The sequence below is a fragment of the Meriones unguiculatus genome, chromosome 4 (genome assembly GCF_030254825.1).
Source record: "Meriones unguiculatus strain TT.TT164.6M chromosome 4, Bangor_MerUng_6.1, whole genome shotgun sequence".
Lineage (NCBI taxonomy): Eukaryota > Metazoa > Chordata > Mammalia > Rodentia > Muridae > Meriones > Meriones unguiculatus.
The window spans coordinates 14,512,039-14,528,668 of NC_083352.1; the positions used below are offsets into that span (position 1 = coordinate 14,512,039).

The window sequence follows — 16,630 nt, forward strand, 5'->3', positions numbered from 1 at the left end:
GGTCTGAAAGAAACTAAAGCAGGGAATGGTCTTGAACTCGTTGACACAGGAAGGAACTTCTGGACAGGACGATGGTAGCACAGGCACTAAGACCAACAATTAATAAATGAGACGTCAGAACCTGGAAAGCTTCAGTATGGTAAAGGACACCATCATTTGAGCAGAGCAGCAGCCTACAGGAGGAGAAAAAAATCCTTACATCTAAAGAGGATTAACATCTAGAATGAGATAAACAACCAAGTGTAAAAAAATGAGGTATAGAACCAACCCAGACTTCTCAAAAGATGAAACACAGTGACTGAGAAATAGTTTTTTTAAATGGTCAGCATCCTTCGCCATCAGGTTGGTCTTTCTCAAGACCACTTGCTCATCCATGTTCGTTGCTGCTCTATGCATAAGAGCCAGGAATTGGAAACAGTTCTAGATCTCCATCCACTGATGATTACATGATAAAAATGTGGAACATTTAAACAATGGAATAGTATTGATCTGTTAAAATGTGTAATGATGACATTCAAAGGTAAATGTATGGACCTAGAAAAAATCATCCTGAGTGAGGCAATCCAGACCTAAAAAGACAAATATTATATGTGTTATTTTATATGGAGATACTTGCTTGTAAGCCTTTAAAATGTGTTCAATAATATAATTCACTTCAGAGGTTAGGTACCTTGTAAGAGACGAGGAGGGAAGAGACGACCTCCTCAGAAAGAGAAAGTAGAAGATATTTCTAGAGAAATAAGGGGAAAACTAGAATAAGAAGATTAAATTTGGAGTGGGGTGGGCAGGGAAGGTAAAAGAGGAAATATGTGGAGGGACAGCTAAGAGTAAATCACCTGAAAAAATGATATGGAAACCTAATACCGTAGAAGCTTCCCCAAATATATTCATATCTAAGAGGAATCTAAAAGGAGGCACCAAATGATGGGAGGAGACCATGCCCCAAATAGACAGCTCATGCCACAAAGTAAAACCTCAAGCACCAGGAGTGGGTTAAAAGTTGCTGGCCAGGCTAGAGAGCTGGCTCAGTGGTTGAGAGCACTGTCTGCTCTTCCTAGAGGTCCTGAGTTCAATACCCATGCAACCACATGGTGGCTCAGAACCATCTTTAATGAGATCTGGTGCCCTCTTCTGGCCTGTAGGCATGCATGCGGGCAGAACCCTGCATACATAAAAAATAAACTTAAAAAAAAAATCTTGTTGGCCAACACAAAATAAACCCAATGGCATTTTTGTGGACTTTCCTTTTGTTTTGTTATTTTTTTTTTGTCTTATTGGTCTCTTGTGTGTTTGTTTTGTTTTTTGTTTTGTTTTTGAAAGAGAAAAAGAAAAAGAACAATGATGAGTGGGCAAGGAGGATCTGGGAGGAGTTGGGGGAGTAAAAACTTGATCAGAATATTGTATGAAAAAAAAACGTAAGAGAAAAAAAATGTTGGTCCTGTTCAGACAGTCCTTTCTTTGCCAGTGAGTTCAAGACTATTCCCCAACTCTGCTTCTGTCAGATTCAGATATATGAACTTATATTAAGGTCCTTGATCCATTTTGACTTGAATTTTTGTTAAAGTAATAGATATGGGTCTACATGCAGCTGTCCCCGTGACCAGCACCACTTGGTGAAGATGCTATTTTTTTTTTCCAGTGTATGTACTTCTAGCTTCTTTATCAAAACTCGGGTGTCCATAGGTGTGTGGGCTTATGTCCGGGTCTTCTAGTTAATTCGTTGACCAACATGTCTATTTCTATGCAAATAACATGCTGATTATTATTGCTATGGCTTATTAATAGAACTTGGGTCAGGAATGGCTATATTTTCAGCAGTTCTTACTATTTAAGGTTGTTTAGCTATCCTGGTGTGTGTGTTTCCACGTAAGGTTTAAATTGTTGTTGTTGTTTTCAATTTTTGTGAAGAATTATGTTGGAGTTTTGATGAGGTTTGCATTGAATCTGTAGGTTGCTTTTGGTAAGATGGCCATTTTCACTATACTAACACTACCATGAGCATGGAAAAGCTTTTCATCTTCTGATATCTTCAGTTTATTCCTTCATTGTCTTAAAGTTTTTCTTATGTAAGTCTTTCACTTGCTTGGTTAGCGTTATCCCAGAATATTTTATTTAAGAGAGGGGAGCTACTGTGAAATGTATTGTTTCCCATAGATAGATAAATAGATGTAGTCTATATGGGCTGGCTACTTTTATGTTAACTCTATACAAGCTAGAGTTACCCTAAAGGAAGGAGCATCAACTGAGAATAATGCCTCCATAAGATCCAGCTATAGAGCATTTTCTAAACTAGTGATTGATGGAAGAGGGCCCATCCAATTATGAGTGAGGCCATCCCTGGGCTCCTAGTTGAACAATGGTGAGGAGCAAGCCAGTAAGCAGGACTCCTCCATGGCCTCCATCAGCTTCTGCCTCCAGGTTCCTGCTCTTTGAGTCCTGCCCCAAGAGCCCTGCCTTCCTTTGCTGATGAGCTGTGATGTCGAAATGTAAGGCAAATAAAGCCCTTCCTCCCCAGCTTTCTTTTGATCATGGCGTGGTTTTTCAAAACAGGGTTTCTCTGTGTGGCCTTGGCTGTCATGGAATCGCTTTGTAAACCAGGCTGGCCTCAAACTCAAAGAGATCTGTCTAACCCTTCTTCCCTAAGTGCTGGAATTACAGGTGTGTGCCACCTCGGCCGGCTTGTAAGTAAATTTTGTGTCCTATTATTGTTCTGAATGTGTTTAGCAGCTGTAGAATTTTCTGGTGGAATCTTTTGGATTTTTTACTTACAGAACCAAACAAAATAAAGATACTTTGATTTCTTCCTTTCCTATTTGTATTCTCTTGAGATCTTATTGCTCCAGCTAAGACTTCAAGTACAATATTAAACAGGAATGGAAAGAGTGGACAGCTTTGTCTTTTTTTTCCTTCTGATTTTGTGGAAATGTTTTGTGTTTTTTTCCATTTAGTTAGATGGTAGCTATGGGGTTATGATACTTTGCCTTTGTTATGCTGAGGTATGTCTTGTATCCCTAGATTATCCAGAACATTTATCATGAAGGGATGTTGGATTTTGTCAGAGGCCTTTTCTGCATCAAATGACATGCCCACGTGGTTTTTGTCTTTCAGTCTGTTTGGACTGGAGATATTCTGTGATTTTGTAAAAAATATATAGATTTTTCTGTGCTTTTCATCTGGGTTTCTTGTTGTTTTTCTGTACTTATTATTTGTAGATTTGTCCTATTCATAGTATCCTACATTTCATGGACATTTTGTGCCTAGAGTTTTTTAGATTTAACTTTTTTTTTTTTTTTTTTTACTGAGCTATCCATTTCTTCTACCTTGTCTTCAAGCTCTAAATTTTCCTTTCTTTGACTTTTGATCTGTTAGTGAGGTTTAACGTTGAGCTTTTTGTTTGCTTTCTTGAGTATACTTTAACTTTTATTTCATTTTGGGTATTCTATTTCTTTGTTAAATTTTTCATTCAACTGTTTGTGTTTTCATTAAGGCATTTACTTATATCTTCTTATGACACTTGAACATGCTCATAATTGCTATTTTGAAGTCCTTGTCTTCCTCAGCCAAATTTCTTTTCTCAGGGCCTACTGTAGTGGGGTTCCTGGCATCTGGGGGTGCTGTTGTCTTGGCTGCTTACATGCTTCCCGTTGTAGATATCTGATCTTGCCCTTTGGGATGATGTTCCACTCTTCGGTTGCAGTTGCACCAATCTGTGTCCTCATCTAGTGTGACCTCATCTAGTTGTGGGGTCCCTGAGTCCCACCAAGTGTGGCAGGTATGGGTCCCAGCTTCTAAAGGAGAGAGATGGGCTTGGAGGAATGGATGAAAGGAGTGGCAGGAAAGAGTCAGGGGTGTACAGCAGGAGGCTGAATCCCACGGGCATGGAACAGGCTGGGAGGTGGGGCCCCGGCTGGTATGTAGTGACAGGCCTAAGAGCACTCTGTATGGAAAAAGCAGATCATAGGCCACTTGGATCCCAGACGACTGTCTTGAGTGTCCGTTGGTATAATATTCTTTTGGAATGTATACACTTTACCCTTGTTCATTCAAATGCTGGTTTCTCTCCCCCACTCTCTGGTTTCAATCCAGACATTGCATTGTGATACTTATTCTAAGCATCACCTCTCTCAACTTTGTGTAAACATGCCAAAATAAACAACCAGCCACAATGTTGAGCAATAGAAAGGAAGCAGGAAGAGAGGTAGGAGCCAGAGGACAGGAAGGTGGGAGGCGGAGGAGGGCTGGGAGAACAGAGGCAGGAGGAGAGATCGTGGAACAACATGGAGAGATGGACTGGACCTAATATATCACTAAAAGCAAATATAATATGGGAAATATAAATGTTAGGAACTATGAGGGCTTGGAGGTTTAGGATGGAGTAACTGTTGCCCAGCATTGTGTTCTAGGTTAATTAAATAAATCCCAGTCTCTGTGTGGTGATTTGGTTATACAGCTGTTTAGGATTAACAGCAGCTTTAATAAAAGATAAACCAATAGTAAAAATTAATAGTCAGCTACAACAACTATCTTTTCTTTGTTTGTTTAAAATTAAACTGCGTGTAAATTAGACTGATAGTCGGTCTCAGAAAAGACCCCTGGGCTCAGATTTCTTGGTTCTGCTGCTCTCCTTGTGGACTGAGTATCTTTTCAGAGGGACTCATCATTTGGGCATAGCTCCTAAGAATCAAAGAAAGCAACCAGATAAACATACCAACTTGCAATCAAATATTAATAATCCATTTGTGAGAGCCATGTTCAGAGGATTTGTGTATACATAGTACAGTATTAAATGAAAAATTGGAGACTTTTATTAAATTGATCAGTGTGAAATACCAAATGTATAAGCAGTGTAAAAGTATGTTATCCAGATTAGCTATTGGCTTTGTGACAATTAAACAAATAACATACCCTCTCCACTAAAGGATATGCTACAAAGGTGTAAGATGTTTTGTAGGATAATCTTGGCATGGAGTATGCCTGAATGTTCTAGACTAGGTAATTATAGGCTTTTGCTCCAGGGAAAGTTAGTGCCTTCTCTGCCTTTCCTTTAATGCTGCCTAGAAAGTTTGACTTCTTAGAAGAATGAGTTTTCCATTAAAAAAAATCATCATCATCATCGTCATCATTATCATTTATGGATGTTGTCAACCATAGCCATCTATCCAGTCCCTGGCTTTGTTGTTTTGTGAACAAATGCCATTTGTGGTTTTTATGGTTCTATTAATCATGTTAAATAGAGTCTTCAATTTTGAGTTTCTAATTTCAGGTGCTTTTGGAAAAAAAGAAAAAGAGCCAACAATTTTGATGTGAGAAAGGACATGAGGAGACTAAAGGCCTGGGATTTTACTGATCAGAATGAAACCAATGCTGAAAGACTTCTCAAATCTCTTGCTGGTGGTGCTCTGTGACTATGGTGAGTGTGTTGAGCATGCATCGAGCTGTTGGTATCAATGGCAGACACATGCAGTGGCGTTGGTGATCCTGCGTGGGAGAGGCAGAGGGGCCCATCTGAACTCCCCTGAAGCCATAGCCTTGGCACCCTGGCCTCTCTGGAAGTACTGTACTCTGGGGGATTTTGCCCGGTTGATTCCAATTTCTATTTAAATGTATTTTTAACTCTTAAAAAACCCTCACTACAGGAGGGAGGGACTGGGAGGGAATGAGGGATCGGGACACGGCTGGGATACAGAGTTAATAAAATGTAACTGATAAGAAAAAAAAAAAATTAAAAAAAACCCTCACTACTATTAAACAAATAAAAACAAGCATATTACACGTTGCTTTACCTCCCTTCTTTCTTCTGAGACAGAGTCTTAATCAATGTGTCGTCTGTGGTTCCAGGTCACTGGGTTAAAGCTGCATGCCACCAGGCCTCTCAAAAAAAGCTAATTTCTTAAGGGTTTGTTTGTTTGTTTTGATAGATGAAATCCTATCACAACAGGTTACCCACCTGTGTGTATATACACATGCTTTTACGAATATACCAGTTGCTTTAAATTCTGTGATAAGTGGGAGAGAAGAAAATGAAAGAACAGAAGAAACGAACAAAACAGAACACTTGAGTAGTATTAGGATGTGGAAGGACCAGACTGTAGTTTTTAGAATGAGAGTGTCTCCTCAGCCCTACGAACAGGAATTCTGGGGTATAATAGCAAAGTTCTTCCTTAACTGCTTCTGCATCTGCTCCCACCGGGACCCGCCCATTGCTTCTCTGGATGTGTATGTTGCTTTCATAAATTGGCTCCCATTGAATCTGAATCTGATCAGCCTCATTGACAATCTCTGTCATTTAAAATAGACTCTGGATCACTGGGCACGATGCATGCATTGTGCATGGATAGAGAGGCAGGAGGATTGCTACAAGAAACCCTAGCTCAAAACAAAACAAACAAAACAGCCCACTCTTATTAGTTAACTGCGTTGGTTAGGTTTGTGTCATCGTGATGACACAAGCTTGAGTCATTTGGGAGGAGGGACTCCGAATTGAGAAAATGCCTCCGTAAGACTGGCCTATAGGCAAGTCTGTAGATCATTTTTCTTGATTAATGACAAATGTGGGAGGGTCCAGCCCACTGTGGGTGGTGCCAGCCCTGGACAGGTGGTCCTGAGTTATATGAGAAAGCAGGCTGAGCAAGCCATGAGGAGCAAACCAGTAAGCAGCAACCCTCTCTGGCCTCTGCTTCAGTTCCTGCCTCCAGGTCCCTGCCCTGACTTCACTCAGTGATAGAGCATGACATTCCTGTTACTTAAGAAATGTTCATGCTATTACGGATGACTGATGAAGAATAAGCAAATAACATCTCCCATCCACCCGTGGTGGATAAAATAAAACATCATTTCCTTCTCACCCCAGCAGAGAACACTGGTTCTTTTACTGGTAAAACTTCCTAAGTACTCATCTTGAATATCAGACAATAATAACTTTGAAGAGAAGTTAAGCATCTAACATTTTAAATAATCTAGAGCAGTTTGTATTATGCCATTTAAATCAAATGTTCTCAAACTGTTGTATATCTATCCACCCCAAATATCTAAACACCAGAATAAGTTTTTTAGTTATAAGCTGAAGTAAACTGTTTCCTCCCCAAGTTGGTTTGGTCATGGTGTTTTATGACAGCAATAGAAACTCTAACTAGGACATTAACAAAGTGACATGTGCCCCTTTATCTTAAGATGCACTAGAGAACCACCCTGTCCCTTTCAAATTTAAATTAAAATGACTTTAGTGGGGCTGGAGAGATGGTCCAGCAGTGAATAGCAAGTAAGAAGACTCCAGTCACATTACCAGCGTCCATGTTAGGCTCTGTGCAGCACCTGTAACTGCGGCTCCAGGGGAATCCAGTGTGCCTGGCCTTTGTGGCGTCTGTGTGTACATGCATACATTCTCTCTCTCTCTCTCTCTCTCACACACACACACACACACACACACACACACACATACACACACACACTTAAAAATTTTTGAGCCATGTGCAGTGGTGCGTATCTTTAATCCCAGCACTCAGGGAGGCAGAGGCAGGCAAATCTCTGTGAGTTTGAGGCCAGACTGGTCTACAAAGTGAGCCTAGGACAGCCAAGGCTACACAGAGAAGCCTAGTCACCCTCCCCCAAGTTTTATTTCTTTTTTTAAAATTTTATTTTATTTTATTAATTACACTTTATTCACTTTGTATCCCCCCATAAGTCCCTCCCTCCTCCCCTCCCAATCCTACCCTCCTTCCCCAAGTCCACTGATAAGGGAGGTCCTCTTCTCCTTCCTTCTGATCTTACTCTATCAGGTCACATCACGAGTGGCTGCATTGTCATCTTCTGTAGCCTGGTAAGGCTGCACCCACCTCAGGGGGAGGTGATCAAAGAGCAGGCCAATCAGATTATGTCAGAGGCAGTCCCTTTTCCCATTACTATGGAACCCACTTGGACACTAAACTGCCATGGGCTACATCTGTGCAGGGGTTCTAGGTTATCTCCATGAATGGTACTTGATTGGAGTATGAGTCACTTGAAAGACTGTGTTCAAATTTTCTGGTTCTGTTGCTCTCCTTGTGGAGTTCATGTCCTCTCCAGATCTTACTATTTCCCACTTCTTACATAAGATTCCATGCACTCTGCCCAACAGTTGGCCATAATCCCCCAAGTTTTTTTTTTTTAATCTTTTAATTTACTTTTGTCTTTTAATTCCTTGTTTAGCCTGTGATAATTGAAGGCATCTCATTGGCCACTAGTGCATGCCTCCCTCAATTCACATTGATTAAATAGAGATAATGGAAGTTGAGAGATGGTAAGTGTGAACAAAAATGCATGAACCCCTCTAGGCATGCGCAATATGGTATGTATATACTACATGTGGATGGGTATATGCAGTAAGAATAATAAATTTTTAGTCATGCAACATTTTTTTCCAGAGCAGAAAGTGGTCCTGTAGGTTCTTTCATTATAGAAGAATGCCTTACCCAGCCATGGGCCCGCTGATTGTTGCCTTGCCAAATTCTGCCTGCTTTGATATGTATTTGGATCCAGTTCAGAAAAGAAACAAAGATTCTTATGTGCCTGCATTCTTTGTACCATTTCAGCTGCTCGGCTGGGTCTCTTTTTAAAAGATATGGTTGATCATAACTGAATGGTACTTGGGAAATCAGTAGTCATCCCTTCCATCGATGCCAGTGCCAGTTGCTGTAATGTCATTAAAGTTGCCAAGGACATGCCTAGTTATTTCAGAAATGTCCATGGTCTTATGGGTGACCAACGAAGAATAAATACATAACAGCTCTCATCCACCTGAAAATTCCCTCCTCACCCACAGGGAGAACACTGGTTCTTTTACTGGTAAAGATTTCTAAATGCCTATCTTGAATATTGGACAGCAGTTACTTTGAAGAGAAGTTCAGTATCTTACATTTTAAATAAGTTTGTATTGTGCCACTTAAGTCAAACATTCTCTAACTGTTTTCTATCTATTTCCCTCAAATAATTAAACACCAGAAAATGATTAAACTAAGAAATGAGCAGCACTGAATTTTAAGCTCCCCCCCCCCCCCCGCCAATTATCAGTTATTTATTCTATCTCTACATTCTATGACATCCTTGGCTTGGTTCCCCGCTCTCTAGTGTCTAAGAAGCTGTTTTCTTTGCATCACCAACAGTTCTACTCAAATGCACCCTCTTAAACCCAATTCTGACCATTTCTTTTCAGTCCTCGGAGAAGCTGACTACCTCGTCTTGACAGAGCCGGTCCACGTCGCCCTGAGCGACCGAACAGTGTCAGTGGGATTTCACTATCTTGGTGACGTTGGCAGGGCACCGAGGAACGTGTCTGTCATGTTGTGGGAAGCCAGCACCAACCGGACTGTTACCACTAAGTACCTCCTGACCAACCAGTCCCAGGGAACACTCCAGTTTGAATGCTTCTACTTCAAGGAGGCTGGTGACTACTGGTTTGTCCTGATCCCAGAAGCGACAGACAATGGCACGCAAGTTCCCCGCTGGGACAGAAGTGCCTTTCTGAAGGTAGAGTGGCCCGTCTTTCACATCGATTTGAACAGGACAGCCAAGGCAGGAGAAGGCACCTTCCAGGTGGGCCTTTTTACCACGCAGCCGCTCTGCCCGTTTCCTGCGGACAAGCCGGACATGCTGGTGGATGTTATTTTCACCGACCGTCTTCCTGAGGCGAAGACGAGTTTGGAACAGCCTCTGGAGATCAGAGCCAGCAAAAGGACTAAACTCACTCCCGCCCAGTGGGTTGAGTTTGGCTGTGCACCCATCGGGGTGGAAGCCTATGTCACGGTGGTGCTGAAGCTGCTGGGCCAAGACGCGGTCGTTGCTTCCACGGGACCAATTGACCTGGCTAAAAAATTCGGATACAAATTGATGATGGCGCCGGAAGTCATGTGTGAGTCTGTGGTGGAGGTGATGGTTCTGCCACCTCCTTGCGTCTTTGTCCAGGGAGTGCTTGCCGTTTACAAAGAAGCCCCCAGACGCCCGGAGGAGAGGACTTTGCAGCTGGCTGAGAACAGCCTGCCCCTGGGAGAGAGGAGAACAGTGTTTAACTGCACCTTGTTTGATGTGGGGAAGAACAAATACTGCTTTAACTTTGGAATTTTGAGGAAAGGCCGTTTTTCTGCAAAGGAGTGCATGCTAATTCAGAGAAATATAGGTTGGTATTGAGATTTCTCAGCACTTAAAAAAAATCAAGTCAGTGCCTTCATGTAGTAACATCGATAGGATCTAGGTGAACCATGGTGTTTGTGATTTGCTCATTCTCCAGGCGGTACCAATTAGCGTTGTTGTCTTTCTTTGAAAAATGAAGAGCGTATTCATCCTTCAGTTTCTGTGGGAGATTGGCTATTGATTTTCAACATTGCATACTGTTCATACAAAACCTACAGGCCGCTTCCTGTATGCCCCAAGGCATCTCTAGGTTACTTGTAAAGCATTACAGTGTCATCCTGGGTAAGTAGTTGGTATTCCACATTGCTTCTGGGACAGTGGCAAGAACAGAGTCTGGGCGAGTTCAGGACAGATGCAGTATTTTTCTTGAATGCTTTCTGTCCACAGTCAGTTGAGTATGGGTGTGGCTTATGGGGTGTGGCACTGTTCGGAGGCTGTGGCACCATACAACCAGCCTGGTAATCAGATTCACATAACCTCTCCATTTCTCTTTCCCTCAAAAACTATTAACCATCAGTAGCTCTTCAGCTGGTGATGGAGGCTCATGAGCCCCTCTCTTGCTCGACTTAACATTATGAGGCAAAGAACCTCCAAGGATGCTTTTGAGTTCATTTTGTATTGGCCATCTACTGCTGGCCATGGGGCCTTCCCTGAAGAGCGGTTTGTTTCCCCAGTGAGACACCCTTGGAGAAAACTGAATTCTTCATTTGCAAGTGGTTATCAGTTGGAGAGAGCTTCTGGGTTAGGGCGGAGCATGTGACCGCGTCTCCTTTGAGCTCTCGGACCCCCATCTGGTGTAGATCCATGCAGGCCCTGTGCGTGTGCTGCTTCAGTCTCTGTGGGTTCTTATGGGCACCTGTCCTACTGTGTTCCTTGATCCCCTCTGGCTCTTACAGTCCTTCCATCTTATCTTCTGCAAACTCCATAGCTTTGTGGGGAGGGGTTTGATGGGGACATCCCATTTGGGGCTGAGTGTTCCAAGGTCTCTCACTCTCTGCCTATTGTCTGGTTGTGGGTCTCTGTGTTTGTTCCCATCTGCTGCAGGAGAAAGCTTCTCTGATGATAGCTGTGCAAGCCGTGAGTATAGCGGAATGCTGTACTCGTTTTATTGCTACAATCCTTCTTTCCTCCTAGGCCCCTGGACTGTCTAGTCTCAGGTTCTTCCTTACCCACACAGTCTAAGGTGTGGCTTCCATCTCATGGGGTGGGCCTTAAGTCAAAGAAGACTTGGTCGCTCCCAGGAGCTTTGTGCCGCTGTCACACTAGAGTATCTTGCAGTCGGATCACCGTGGCAGATCGAAGCTTTTGTAGCTGTGTTGATGTTTACCTTTCTCCTTTGGTAATGTGCAGGGTACCTTCCAGCACCATGAACTAGTCTACAGGGGTGGAGACCTGGGGAGGTGTAAGCACAGGGAGCTCTGGGGCTTGCTGGCCAACCAGTCTAGGCTCATGGAGAGGTCCCAGGACCTGGTGAGAAATCATGTCTCAGACAAAAACAAGCTGGTGGCTCCTGAGAAATGACTCCCAGGTTTTCACATGGATGCTGGGGACAGGTCCTCCTGTAGCCACCCTTTACCCATAATTCTCCCTGGCCTCCTCACTGCAACTCTTCTGTTAGTCACTAAATCTCTTGTTAGTCCTTTTTTTTTTTTTTTTAAAGGAATAGTGTGTTAATGTCCACCTCCTCTTCTAAATATGTCTTAGGACCCTAGGATACATTTTGGATGTTGTGAAAAAAGGACTTATGGTCTTGACACGATTAATTTGTCCCCGAGGGACTTGCGTTCTTTGTCCCTGGTACTGTTCTAAATGCTTTTTGTGACTATTAACCTGTTTGGGCTTTATAATCCTGGAGCTTAGGCCCGCTGTGTTGCGAGCTTTGGAGATGAGGAAGTGAAGGCACGGAAAAGCAAAGCATTTCCCTCTGGCTATGTGAGTGAGGCGTCAGAGCTCACAGCCAAGTGAGGTTAGCCAAACTGAGTGAGAGATAGCCAAACTGAGGCTATCTCTCAGCAGCAGTGCATTTGCCCTGGGCTCTATCCTCAGCACCACAGAACAAGCGAAACCCGGAGGTTAAGCAGACCCACTTGACAGTAGCTTTTACCACTACTCTATGGCCACCTTCCGTACTGTCGATTCCTGCGTAAGACAATAAAATGCCCTTCTCTTGGGAAAGATCCTATTTTTTCCCCCACAGTTATCCTGTACTATACAGCCTCTTCGAAAGAACTGTAGCTGTTTATCTGTCCAGCAGCCAGGGAGGCTCATGATTTGTTCAATAGCCTTGCTCTGCGCAAAGAAAATCCAGCTGCTTTCCCAGGTGTCCAGGACTCTCACTCTCGCCTGGGAGATTTCTTCTCAGCGCGTTTTGTTTAGTATCCTTGGTCTCTGGAGCACAGTGTCTTATAAAAGTCAGTGTTTCCTTAGCTGTGTCCTTCAAATCGTCTCAGAGACAGAAACAGTTTTTCTTCTCACCCTCCAGACAAGTTCTGTTCACTCAGAATTGCCATCTCTTGTGGTGGCTGGAAGGGCATTTTACCTGGGCCGAAGAAGCTCCTTTTAAAGTGTGCTTATATCTATGGACAGCTAAAGAGGACCAAATAAAATAACCTTTCATCCATGAAGAACAACTATTTGCAATAGTGGTCATTTTGCTCTTCATGTGTGATGTATGGGACCATAGATGTCTAATGAATTCCTACTTTAGAGTATTTTCTTCAAATTTGTTTATTATCTTAAGGGCTCTGAAGCTTATGGCATTTAAATATTTTTCCCATGTAAATTCAGTCATTGCTTTAATCCAGCTGAGGTAATTCCCATTTAGTTATTTTGATTTAAAAAAAAAAATCATTTAAATGGTTACTTTTTGTTGTTCTTTGGGCCATGGTTTTACTTCCAAGGGGGAACAGCACAGCATCTACACAGCGGATGTGCATGTGTGTGTATGTGTGAGCGCCGGCTTTTTTGATGAGAAGGCGCCTGCTTCCAGCATCTTCCTCTAATGCTCTCCACCTTCTTTCTCTTGCTATTTTTGAACTAGGGTCTCTTCCTGAGCTGAAACTCTGATTCAGCTGGGCTGGCTAACCAGGTCCCGGGGTTTTCCTTCATCCACTAGTGTCAGAGTTAGAACTTCAGGCACAAGTGGCCAAGGATGGATTTGGATTCAGGCTCACTTGCTCTCACAACAAACGTTCTCACCCAATAAGCCATCTCCTATGCCCCGAACACATTATTTTTAAATGAGATTTTTTTTTCTCTTTATATCAAGATTCATGTTTTTATCAAAACTGATTTTCTCTTTTCTGGTCCCCACTATGGGAATTGTCAGTTTTAGTTCACACATGACTTTATGTATTTAAGTAAATTACACTTACATTTACAAAAAAAAGTCAAAAGTATTTTTTAAACGGCATATAGCTGGGTCATGTTTTTTTAAATCCAATTTAACAATCTTGGGCTTTTAGTTGGTATGTTTAAAGAAACAAGAGGATCATTGTCTTTGTTAACTCTCCATTTCGAGGTATTAAACAGGAGCACAAGAAAAGGATAAATCAACTGGCTGTTGCGCTAGTTTTCTACTTAGATCTTACAGTCACAGAACACCTGGTAGAGTTTTAGGAACTAACTCACATCAGGTGAACACAGAGAGGCTTTCAGAGGAGATTCCCAGAGCTTTACAGGCACGGGGCCGCTCACTGACTGAGCTGCTCAGGAGCCTTGCAGACAAAGCCAGCTCATTGTTCTTCCCTGGGATGAGCCATTGTGTGCTCCCGGAGGCACAGAGCCAATATTGTGCTCAGTTGGACCTCGGTATGGAATATCATTACCGCACCTCAGCTGACGTCGGTCCATGATTCTCATTTCTAATGCCCATACTCTTGTGAAAATCCTCAGAGCCTTAATTACCTTAACGAACTCATATTCCATGACTCATTCCAGAGATTGCACCACTCGGCTCCCCCGAGAACACACCTGCCCTACAAATGTTCCTTACGGTTTTGCAGAGCTTTGTGTACGTGTAGCCGGGTCAGATGTTTTGGTCCGTGGTGATGAAGAGACGTTGTTACACAGAGGATTCCTAGTGCTGGCGAGAGCTGACAGATCCTGGGGTTGGGTGGATATGGATGGAGAAGGATTTGGATTCATCTTCAATACGAAATAAGTTATTATGTGTGGCGGTGATGTCATATCTGCTTCGAGGAGAAGTTTGAGTTCATCAACAGCTTCTTGTCTGGAGGCTGTAGCTCAGAGGTAGAGTTGTCTGGTGTACCAGAGGCTCTGGGTTCCATCACAGGGACTGGAAGGGCAGGGAGAAAACTGTTTTGGGGGGAGTTGGCGCATACTCTGAGGTTCTGTGTATAGGTGGGTCTGCGTTAGGACCGCTAAGAGTAAACTGACCCATTTGTCCAGTGTCGTTCCTCTGTGTCCAGGAAATATTCTTGGTTCTACAATCAACTTTGACTTGGGTTAATATAGGCACTCCATTTTCTTTTAATATTCACAAGGTATATTTTCTTCTACCCTCTTACTTTTTAACCTATACATTTTTTTATGTATTATACATATTTATATGTGTTTATGTAAATAGATTCTTGATTTCAAATAGCACACACACACACACACACACACACACACACACACCACAGGTCATGTCAAAATTTGAATCCAATCTAACAATCTCAGTTTTTTAAATTGGTATGTTTATATAATTTATGTTTAGTATTATTATTATATGTTTGGATTAAAGTCTGTTTTTCTGGGCTTAAATTTCTTCCATTAGATCTTTGTTTTGTTTTTCTCTTTTGTTTTTTGTAAATAGATTGAAGATTTTTTTATTTTAATTTTATTTATATATTTATTTATTACAGTTTATTCACTTTGTATCCCCTCTGCAGCCCTTTCCCTCTCTCCTCCCAGTCCCACCCTCCCTCCCTCTTCTCCCCCTATGCCCCTCCCCCAGTCCACTGATAGAGGAGGACCTCCTCTCCTTCCATCTGACCCTAGCCTATCAGGTCTCATCAAGGCTGGCTGCATCATCTTCCTCTATGGCCTGGCAAGGCTTTACCTCCCAGGGGGAGGTAACCAAAATGCCGGCCACTGAGTTTATGTCAGAGACAGCCTCTGTTCCCCTTACTAGGGAACCTAGTTGGAAACTGAGCAGCCAATGGGCCAGAGGTTGCAGGTCCCTCTGGAGCTAGAGAGACAGGCAGTTGGGATCTCCTCTGTGTGGGTGCTGGGAGCAGAACATAGGTGCTCTGCATGAACAGTATGCAACTGCTGAGCCACTGCTCCAGATTTTGATATTTTTCAAAATTTTTATTTTAAAAAATGAAAAAAGTTTCATTGCATGTATGACATGTGTTGTGGGTTGGTCTGGTGCTATGTATTCTAATGATAATTACTGGCCTCCAAGATCTGGTTGATGCCCAGATGAGCACATCCCCATGTACACCTGTCTTTGTCCTGAAAGCCTTGTTCTATCCAATTTAAAGTTGATTGGTTAATAAAGTTGCTGGAGCCTGTGACTGGACAGAAGAGAAATAGGTGGGGCTGAGGTACCTGGGCTTGGGGCCTGGGAGGAAAAGAGAGGAGTGAGGAAGAGAAGATATAGGAAGTCACCATGGGGGCAGTATGGTCATGGGGGCTGGCCTGATAGAACAGAAGCAGCCCAGACAGGAACCATTAAGGTAACTAGCATGGGATGTGTAGATGGGAAATAGAAAAGGAGCTTAGACGGTTGATACTGCCCAGTTCCTGTGCTTTAAAGCTGTTATAAACCCAAGAGGTCTCTGTCTCGATTATTTGGGAGGTAGCTGGGTAAGAGAAGCCCTGCAGGGTTCAATATTCTTACACAACAGACGTGTGTGTGTGTGATCATGCTGGAGCACCCAGGTCGAGATGAGAGAACATCTTGTGGGAGTTGGTGCTTTCCTTTCACCATGTTGGTCCAAGGTGACAGTAGGTGACTCCCCAGCAGAGCCATCTCACCAGCCCCGCCCCCCCCCCTTTTTTTTGTTTTTTTTTTTTTTTTGAGACAGGGTTTCTCTGTGTAGCCTTGGTAGTCCTGAACTGGCTTTGTAGAACAGGCTGGCCTCGAGCTCGCAGAGATCTGCCCACCTGAGTGCTGGGGTTACAGGTGTGCGCCACCACATCCAGCAGCGCTTAAAATTTTAAGATATTAATAATTTTTGCCTGGGAGCCAGGACACATGTGTATCGTCCCGCAGGTGAAGAGGCCAGAGGACAACTTTGTGTCTGTTCTCTCCTACCTTTGCCCGTTTGGGGGATGGAGTCCAGGCTTCCAGGTTACATGACTAGCGCCTTTATCCATCAAGTCATCTTTCTCTATTTTTATTTTCTTTTGCATGATTTCCTACTTGATGTTTTCTGAGCATCTTGAATTTGTCCTCTAGTATCTTCAATTATTTGGGGCAATTTTAAGACATATCTTTTCAAGTAATTCTCTCTTT

At 42.8% G+C, this 16,630-nt stretch overlaps 1 protein-coding gene across 3 annotated transcripts in view; it reads left to right on the forward strand.

Moving 5' to 3' along the window:
- The window catches only part of Thsd1 (thrombospondin type 1 domain containing 1), a 31,280-nt gene that overhangs the window by 5,328 nt on the left and 9,322 nt on the right, over positions 1-16,630 (forward strand). For all 3 annotated transcript variants that reach the window (XM_060381456.1, XM_060381458.1, XM_060381457.1), the window contains 2 exons: positions 5,264-5,410; positions 9,188-10,147. In XM_060381456.1, the coding sequence (XP_060237439.1) occupies positions 5,353-5,410; positions 9,188-10,147 (1,018 nt within the window). In that variant the 5' untranslated portion in view covers positions 5,264-5,352. The remainder of the gene's footprint in view (positions 1-5,263; positions 5,411-9,187; positions 10,148-16,630) is intronic.